Source organism: Sprattus sprattus (assembly GCF_963457725.1).
Source record: "Sprattus sprattus genome assembly, chromosome: 12".
Taxonomy (NCBI): Eukaryota; Metazoa; Chordata; class Actinopteri; order Clupeiformes; family Clupeidae; genus Sprattus; species Sprattus sprattus.
The window spans coordinates 17,334,211-17,344,210 of record NC_137910.1 but is presented as its reverse complement, the minus strand read 5'-3'; the positions used below and the strand labels follow the sequence as shown (position 1 = coordinate 17,344,210).

The 10,000-nt window shown below is 45.8% G+C and overlaps 1 protein-coding gene across 1 annotated transcript in view; it reads left to right on the top strand.

Annotated features, from left to right (window-relative positions):
• The window catches only part of ptpn20 (protein tyrosine phosphatase non-receptor type 20), a gene marked incomplete at both ends in the record, with an annotated part of 45,513 nt that overhangs the window by 27,656 nt on the left and 7,857 nt on the right, over positions 1 to 10,000 (top strand). The window contains 8 exons of the mRNA XM_080849127.1: positions 1 to 86; positions 4,165 to 4,216; positions 4,633 to 4,803; positions 4,963 to 5,137; positions 5,536 to 5,746; positions 6,201 to 6,238; positions 6,476 to 6,547; positions 8,141 to 8,346. The exon at positions 1 to 86 is cut by the window's left edge and continues 733 nt beyond it. Of these exons, the coding sequence (XP_080705253.1) occupies positions 1 to 86; positions 4,165 to 4,216; positions 4,633 to 4,803; positions 4,963 to 5,137; positions 5,536 to 5,746; positions 6,201 to 6,238; positions 6,476 to 6,547; positions 8,141 to 8,346 (1,011 nt within the window). The remainder of the gene's footprint in view (positions 87 to 4,164; positions 4,217 to 4,632; positions 4,804 to 4,962; positions 5,138 to 5,535; positions 5,747 to 6,200; positions 6,239 to 6,475; positions 6,548 to 8,140; positions 8,347 to 10,000) is intronic.

Sequence of the window (10,000 nt, the reverse complement as noted above, 5' to 3'; positions counted from 1 at the left end):
ACTATGGCAACAGACTCCGCCATGTCACAGGAGCCTACAGTCAGAAGCTCCATCCAGAGTCAGGAGGAAAGCACAGTGTTTCCCAGGTAACGGAACAAACACACACAAACACCACACACACACTAACATGTCTGCACACACACACACACATTCATTACATTTTACACAGAATTGACCGATCGCCAGTCACCTTTGTTACTGATTAAGTTACTGTTGCTACGTCCGACACAATTCCCGGAACTGTCAACCGAAAAGCCATGGCGAGTACGGAGACAAGCGCTATAGCTGTCAGTGTGAGTGATGATTTTTGGATTAATTCCTCTGCAATATCCTCCAGATCAAGGCAAAAGGGACTGCAATATGCAGTGGAAGGATATATCCAAATATTAAGATCAACAACTAAGTGGACACAACAATAATCCAAGCAAAAGCATACAGGTCTCAATCAAAAAAATGAGAAACCCCACAACCTCTAAATAAAATGCAACCAGCACAACCTTGTAGACTAGTGATGTTATTTCACCACTGGGTAGGATCTGTATATAATATGTCAAGCTAGCTAATAACCTACAAATATTCTTTATTCTATATAGCTAGCTAGGATGGCTAGCTAGGATGGTGACAATCTAGAGAACAGTACAGTAACGTACCAGTGTGGAGCAAGATAGCTGCTAGTAATGCTATTGTTCAAGGGATGTGTGTGCATGTTGCTCAAAGTATTTCACAGTCACTGTAGCGATAACTTGCTTGTAAAATGATCATCTTGATGTAATGCTATGGCTTTGTATCAGATCGCCAGGTTATTGCACTCAGGTTGAGCCTTATGCATACCTTGGGATACTCAGGAGTAGGTTGCCCTTCACAAAATGCTACAAAGATTAAAATTAAAAAACTTCATAATGGCCTTTTGGGACGTTTTGTTCAACATTGATACAGTATATAAAGCTCGAGCTAGACTCTCCAAATAAAGTGTTAATGCTAAAATCAAAATGTTAATGTTACCGTCAAAATGTTAATGTTACGATCTGTAAAATTGCACGCTGAGCTATCCTAGTTAGCGTCAGCAAACGCCAGTACCATAAATACAACGTGTTCATTAAAAGTTAAGTTCAATGTTGTATCAAGCATAAATACAAAGTGTTTGTTAAAAGTTATGTTCAATGCTGGCGTTTGCTATCGCTAGCTAGGATAGCACAGCGTGCAATTGTACAGATGGTAACATTAAAAAACATATTTTTACTTTAGCACTTTAGTTGGAGAGACTAGTTATATACTTGTAGTGGTAATAATACAAGTTGTCATGAACCATAACTGTTTGGGGATGTTCTCTCAACTAGTTATCATAGCTAGCGATAGCGTAGTTCGCTAGATAGATATGGTAAACAGACCTATTAACACCCTCAACATATTAACACCTTCACGCGGGTACACGTTACTTAATATTGATTTCGGTGTCAACAAGGATAACGGATTTTAATCAACATCGATCCTGCCCAAAAGGGGTATTTAAATTGTATGTGTGTAAAACATTACAGTTGTACAGCGTAATTAAGTGAACTAGACAGCCATTTATTTCTGTGTGTACAAACTGTCATGGAACGAACTGAACGAATTTGATTTCGCGACAAGACCTAGTGAGGGTCATACAGTTTTCAACCGACACGATACCTCTCTTCCTCTTTAAATTGAGGTTTACCCGCTTATCGCAGCAACGACAGCTGACGACCGTGTCAGATCTACAAGTCCCGTAGGCACACTGTTTCACCTTGCTGTTTAGACCTCAAAGTAGGGATGCAAATTATCGATTAATTCATTAATCATTAGTTGATAATCTTATCGATCGACTTTCGATTCATTGATAAGCGGCGTTTTTCACCTGAGTTTCAGTGTTTCAATAGGGCCTTTACAAATATCAGCTAAATAGTTGAGTTATTATATTACATTACATTTTGATAATTCTATTCTATTCTATTATACATTCCTCAAGTAATTATGCATTAGGAAAAGAAAGCAGAAAAGTTTTTTTTATGGTATAACAAAATACATTCTTTAATTTAAAACAAAGAAATAAATGATGGACTGGCTCAGTTCTTGCATTTGAAACAGACATAAAAAAAAAAGAATAGAAGAAATTAAATAGAGAGCCAAACAGAATATTATTGAGCCTATAGATTATGAAGAAACTGCATCTAGGCTATTACAAGCTAACTAGCCAACACAACTCTCTGAAGTTTAACTCGCGCTCACGGTAGTGAGGGATAGAGTAGTTACATTCTTAATGGCAAGCCATCAGGCAAAGGTAAGCTAGCCCGCTAACGAGCTAGGTATATAATATCATTAAGCCTGAGTGAGCTAGTCCGCTATCAAGCTAAATAGCCAACTCAACTCTTACTTACTTACTCTCATGAGCCAAACTCGCGGGCACACGTTAGCACGGAAGTAGACAGAGATATTCATATTCATAGCAAGGTGAGCTAGCCCGCTAACGAGCTAGGTAGCTAACTCTATGAAGTCTCAGTGAGCTAGCCCGCTAACGAACTAATAGCTAACCTCGCGGCAGTAAGCGAGAGAAGGTATAATACAGTGTAGCTGTGATTTTAGGTTGATCAGGTGAACTGGTGGTGCCATGCAGGACAGCAGCATGCACGGTGTTCAAATGATAACTGAATGAGCTAGTGGAACTATTGTATTTCAATACCGCATTAAACAGAGAACATTTGACTTCTTTGCCTGAATTAACAATGTTGAAGTGGTCCCACACCGCACTTCTTTTCGCTCGCTTCATTTTGTTTTCAACCGGTCTCTCGCGCTAGCGCCCTCTAGCGATTAATCGTGATTAATACATTTTGATCGAGCAACCTCTTAATCGACAATTAATCTAAAGTCGATTAATCATTTGCATCCCTACCTCAAAGTTATCGGACCTTCTTCTCTTAGTAGCGGTTGCTAAGGTATGATTGGACGAGGGCCGTTCTAGGGAGGAGTTTCGTGATCGGTCAATTGAAAGAGGGCCTATTACGCTTTATTTATGGAGTCATCTAGATTGGAATTCATGCTTCTATGTTCCAAAAATACGTTATCGTTTTCATACTGTACATCTGTGTCTCTAAGCCCCCCCCCCCCTCCCGATGAGCCCAGTGTGCTCTGTTTGGTCAGCTGGGCGGTACTAAGTGTTACAAGATTACATCATCTTGTAACAAAGGAATAGTACTGGAATTCCAACAAGGCAGTTTAGGCAGCTGAGAAAAGTGGTTTCTGTGGGAGTTACTCCTTCTGGCGTGTGCTTTCGGCTTTATAACTTTGCAGACTGTTTTCATGCACAGTAGGCTATATAACACACTAAAGGAGAGGGGGGAAAACAAAAAGCACAATCGTTAACTATGGTTGTCTTTATTTTCGTTGTGTGTTTGTGTCTGTGTGTGTGTGTGTGTGTAGCGGTTTGAGCCAGCAGGTAAATGGCTCTACATTCTGTATGGTGTCAAACGGTTTGGCCTTCCTGGCGGATGAGGAGTACCTGACCATCAGCTCCATCACAGACACGAACCCCTCACCCTCACACACACAAACTCATACGCACCCCTCACCCTCACACAGACACACTCACACACACCCCTCACCCTCACACACACACACTCACACACACCCCTCACCCTCACACACACACACTCAAACACACCCCTCACCCTCACCCACCCACACACACACTCAAACACAGCCCTCTCAGTCCACACACACATACTCTCACACTCAACCTGCACATACACATTCTGACACACATTCCACACACACACCTGCACCCACACAACCATCACAAACACATGCTCACACACAACCCTGTTACACACATTCGCACTCGCAACCTACACACACTCAAACCCATACGCAGCCCTCTCACACACACACCCACACACAACCTCTCCACTCCCCACCCTTACACCCACACACTCCGACCCTGCCAATCCTGCCCTTACACACACACACTCCAGCTCCCCTCACAGACTCACACACCCCTACCCTGCCTTCACACACACACACTCCTGTTTCCCCTGCACACACACACACCCCTGCCTCACCTTCACACACTCCTGTTCCCCCTGCACACACACAAACCCCTGGCCCGAGCCTTCCCGAGCTGCCGCCTCCACAAGCTCCTGGTCGCAACAGACTCGGCTGGGTGGATGAGGAAGAGGAGGAGGACGAGGAAGACCCTCGCAGGGTGAGTGTGTGTGTTTGAGGGAAACTCTCATTTCTGTCTGGGTTTTGTGAACATGTGGGCATATGTGTGTACGTGGATTTGTGTGTGTATTTCTGTGCGTAATTGTGTGTACGTGCGTGTATGCGTTTGTGTGTGGAAAAACTGTTTCATTTGTGTGTGTGTGTGTGTGTGTGTGTGTGTGTGTGTGTGTGTGTGTGTGTGTCTTCAGGACGTGTTTTAGAAGTTTGAGCAGGCGGTGACGTTGACTATGTAGTGGTGTGTGTGTGTGTGTGTGTGTGTGTGTGTGTGTGTGTGTGTGTGTGTGTGTGTGTGTGTGTGTGAGTGTGAGTGTGTGTGTGTTCACAAAGTGTTTAAGGAGTTTGAGCGGGCGGTGACGTTGACTATGTCATGGTGTGTGTGTGTGTGTGTGTGTTCAGGAGGTGCTTAAGGAGTTTGAGCTGACCGTGACGTTGTCTAAGTCATGGAGTGGCAGTTTTGGCTTCACCATCATGCGCAGTAAGCTGGACGGCTGCTACTACGTGCAGGAGGTCCTGGACAACCCTGCCCGCTCCGACGGGCGTCTCCGGGGCGGGGACAGACTCATTATAGTACGCACACACACGCACACTCACGCAAACACATACACTCACACACACACTGACACTCACACACACATACACTCACACACACACACAATCACACAAACACACTCTCAGTCACATACATGGAGACCCTCTCTAATCAGCTTATCTTCTCCCACCCCACAGGTGAATGGACATTACGTAACCACGGTGACGGATGACATGGCGATGAGCATCCTGCGCTCATCGTCACGGAAACTGGTGATGGTTTTGGGCCGGGCTGTCCAGAACCTCGTAGCCCCTCCCTCTGCAGACAGCCTACCTGACATCATCCTGCACAAAACACTCGGTGGACAGCTAGGTCTGTGTGTGTATGTCTATATGTGCTTTGTGTGCTTAAATCTGTTTATGTGTTTGTGTGTTTATGTGTGTGTGTATGCCTGTGTTTGTGTGTGTGTTCATGTGTTTGTGTGTACTTGTGTTTATGTGTGTTTATGCGTGTGTGTATGCCTGTGTTTGTGTGTGTATGTTTATATGTTTGTGTGTGTGGGTGTACTTGTGTTTATGTGTTTGTGTGTGTGTGTGTTCATGTGTGTTTATGTGTGTGTGAGTTCATGTGTGTTGATGTGTGTGTGAGTTCATGTGTATGTGTGTTTATGTGTGTGTGTGTGTGTGTGTGTGTGTGTGTGTGTGTGTGTGTGTGTGTGTGTGTGTGTGTGTGTGTGTGTGCCTGTGTTGATGTGTGTGCTCTCCGTGCAGGCATCAAGCTGACGGGGGGCATTGGCAGTCAGTGGCAGGGCATCTACGTGCTGGAGGTGGTGCCCCTCTCCCCGGCCAGCGAGGAGGGCAGCCTGCAGCCCCGAGACAAGATCCTCTACATCTGCGGCAGGTGCACCCTGGGAATGACCCTGGAGGACGCTGTCAAGGCCTGCGAGAACGCCGCACGCAAGGTCAAACTCAAGGCTCTCAGGTGGGTGTGTCACTGTGTGAGGGTATGTGTGTATGTGTTTGTTTTGTGGATGTGTGTGTGTCAGTGTGAGTTTGTGTGTGTGTGTTGCTGAATGTGTGTGTGTGTGTGTGTGTGTGTGTGTGTGTGTGTGAGTGTGAGTGTGTGTGAGAGTGTTTGTTGGTGTTTGTGTGGTTTGTGGTGTGTGAGTGTGTGTGTGAGAGATTGTGTGTTGGTGCATGTGTATGAGTGTGAGTGTGTATTGGTGTGTGTGTGCGTGTGTGTGTGGGTGTAAGAGTGTGTGTTAGTGTATGTGTGTGTGGGTGTGTGGGTGTAAGAGTGTGTGTTTGTGTATGTGTGTGTGTTTGTGTGTGTGTGTGTGTGTGTGAGAGAGAGAAAGAGCATGTGTGTGTGTGTGTTGTGTATGTGTGTGTGAGCATGCATTAATCAGGATGCTCCTCATCCCTCTTTGTTGCAGAGAGGATCAACCTGTGACACCCAGGGCAAAGTGGAACGGTGTGTATCAGTAGCAGATTACTGTGTTTGTGTGTGTGTGTGTGTGTGTGTGTTTGTTTGTGTGTGTGTGTGTGTGTGCATGTGTGTGTTTGTGTGCATGTCTTTAGTTGCACGATGCATGAAGCTGAGTCATGTGTGTGTGTTTGAGTGTGTGAATGAAGCAGATGTAGAGACTGAATTTTCTGTGTGTGTGTGTGTGTGTGTGTGTGTGTGTGTGTGTTTGTGTGAGATTTACAGGCCTGTTTGACTGGAAGAAGGAGAAAAGATTTTTTCCTCGCTTTGAAGAGCCCAGCTCACCTGAACCTGAAGGTACAGTCTCTCATTTCTCTCTCTCTCTCTCTCTCGCTCTCATCTCTCACTCATTCTCTCTCTCTCTCTCTCTCTCACTCTCTCTCTCGCTCTCATCTCTCTCTCTCTCTCTCTCCTTTCTCTCTGTTTTCTCTGATTCTGTGACATTTTGATTTCTTTGTGTGTATACCTATGTGCAATACAATATGTGTGTGAATGTATATGTGTGTGTATGTGAATGCTTGTTTAGTGTGTGTGAGTGTGTGAATGTATGTTGTGTGTGTGTGTCTGTGTGTGTATGTGTGCATTTGTGTGTATGTATGTGTGTGTTTGTGTGTGTGTGCTTGTCAGTACTGATTAATAATTGCTAACGCTTTAGACCTCCACTTGGCATACTGGCGTTGTGGTTGCCATGGTGACTCCTCTGTGGGGTGGCTGTGGGCGGGGTCTGAGTACAGGAACCCTTTCACCTGTCCGAGGTTGTCAGCACTGTGTGTGTGTCTCGCACTCTGTGCTTGTCTCTCTGTGTGAGTGTGTGTGTGTCTTTCGCGCTCTGTGCTTGTCTGTCTGTGTGTGTGTGTCTCTCGGCTCTGTGCTTGTCTGTCTGTGTGTGTGTCTCTCGCGCTTGTGTGTGTGTCGTCATCAGCGTGACATCTTTTCACAACATGGCCACAGAGAGGGGTGAGCTTTTGGTCATTTGTGTGTATGTGTGTGTGTGTGTGTGTGGGGGGGGGGGTGTTAGTGTGTATGTGTGCAGTCTGTGCACATATGTATTTTATGGAATGAAGGTGTCTACATTTGTAGTGAGGACTATCAGCTGCGTGTGTGTGTGTTTGTGTCTGTGTGTGTGTGTGTGTGTGTGTGTGTGTGTGTGTTTGTGTATGTGTGTGAAAGAAGAGGTAAGATTTACTGGAACCTTCAACTGAGCATGTCTTAGTGTGTGTTTATGTGTGTGTGTGAGTTCGCACAGACAGACTTGCAGAAATACTAACCTCACCTTCTCTCTCCCTCTGTCTGTCCCTCTCACTCTCTCTCTCTCTCCTTCTCTCTCTCTCTGTCACTCTCTTTCTTTCTCTCCCTCTCTCTCCCTCTTTCGCTCCTTCTCCAGTGAGACCAGAGAGGCATGACAGTCCTGTGCGTTTCAGACCAAAGCCTTCGATCCCTTCTCAGCCTTCCCAGGAGGTAAGGATGCTGTCTCCTCTGATGACACGTTACCTGCTGTCCCCTACTGATGACACACTACCTGCTGTCCCCTACTGATGACACACTGGCTACTGTCTCCTACTGATGACACTCTAGCTACGGTCCCCTACTGATGACAAAGAAGTTTTGTCGGACCTCTGCATATTCTATCAGGACATCATGTGCACTTTTACAGGCCTATATAACGCAGTCTCAGCTATGGGAGGCAGTTCTGCTACCCCAGATAGATGGGGTTTGACATACATGCAGTACAGCCAAGGGTGTGACATGCAGTACAGATGTTAATCTCCAGAGTGTGACATGCGGTACAGATGTTAATCTCCAGAGTGTGACGTGCAGTACAGATGTTGAGCTCACCAAGGGTGTGACAAGTAGCACAGATGTTAAGTTCACCCTGAGTGTGACGTGCAGTTCTGAGTACAGGTGGTACTAATCCCCCCCCCCCCCCCCTTCAGAGCTGTATCATCCAGGTGGAGTTCAACAAGCCTGAGGGAAGTGGGCTGGGCTTCGCCCTGATGGGCGGGGCTAACGGAAGTGCTCTCAGAGTGAAGGAGATCTGCAGTGGGGGCGTGGCCCAACAAGATGGGCGACTCCGGGTGGGAGACGTACTGCTGGAGGTACACACACAGCTACACACACACATAGAGAAAACCACACACACGCACACATAGTGAAAACACACACACACACACAAGGGGCCCTATCTTGCCGATCAGAAACGCAAGTAGGACGGCGCCAAGCGCAAGTAGCTGTGTGGGCGGCTCTATGGCGCAGTTGCTATTTTAACGGCGGAAAAAACACAAAAGGGTTGGTCCAAAGGAGGTTACTCAGCCATAGGTGTGGTTTGGGCGTAATATGCAATAAACCAATCCGAGCGTCATTTCACATTCCCTTTAAGAGCGAGGAGCGCATAGTCCATAGCGGCTTGTTATTTTGATGGCGGAATTACCTGGTGGAAGACCGGAAAAGTTCACAGCCGAGGAGACCGACGTGAGATTTACACCAATTTTTTGGCAAGCCATATATAATTACAAGGAAAATAAAGTATTTACCACTTGAGGAAATCATTGTGATACCCATATCCAAGATATTTTAAAAATAGGCATACATCTAGCGTAGCCTACACATTGACCCAAATGATTCAGGTTAATTGAAGCTGCGTGACATTTGATTTATTGTATGACTTTGTAAAAAGCCGGGAGATAGATATATATGGGGATGCGAGAAACCCTCCAAAAGTAAGCAAAGTCAAGCAAGCATGTCAAGATATTGCCGTGATTGTTTCTGCAACGGGGCACCCGAAAAGGTTGCCGAAAACGCTATAATGACGTCCGGAGACGTGGGACATCCAAGCTGGAAGGTAACACACGTTCTCGTGCCTTCACGGGAGGTGGATCTGCCTCGACCCAGGATCTGACAGCAGCAGAGGACATCGCCACGTCTACCCTCACGCCTGAGAGCCTGCAGGGATTTGGGGGCATGGAAATCGGCACCCAAGCTAGTGCACCAGCTGACCAAACCCAAGGTACATAAATAAAGTCCACATACACAGAGATGAGTTTACAAGATTTATAATAATACTTGCATTAAATAAATGCAACAAAGCCATACAATAAATCAAATGTCACGCAGCTTCAATTAACCTGAATCATTTGGGTCAATTGTGTACGCTAGATGTATGCCTAGTTTTAAAATGTCTTGGATACGGATATCACAATGATTTCCTCATGTGGTAAATACTTTATTTTCCTTGTAATTATATATGGCTTGCCAAACAATTGGTGTAAATCTCTCGTGAAGACGACAGAAGTAAAGTGTAGCCTATAGGTCCTATACTGTGCGGGCAAGCACATGCGCCCTTAAAATAGCGTTCTGAATACGCGTTACAGACTTTAGACATTGCGCCTCACATTAGACCAGCTTTTTTTTGGTCAATGGCGCACGGCGCACGGTGTTGTTTTGAAACTGCAAAATACCACTTGCGCCAGAGAAACGCCTTCTCTGTTCCGCCCCCGCCCATGTCGACGCAAGTTCATTTCGAAGCGCGCCTCTGGAGGAAAAATCGCGCTGTGCGCCGGGTGCAAGATAGGAATTATACATGCGTCGGTGACAATGTCAATTGCGCTGGGTGCAAGATAGGGCCCAAGGTGTGCAGCAAATCCCTCACAAAAACTGTTCCAGAGGTGTGAAGCATATCCCTCACAGAACAGTCAGTGTTAATCTGGACACAAAGAGAGGCAGAAATCATTATTTCAAATATTGTCTTGACCT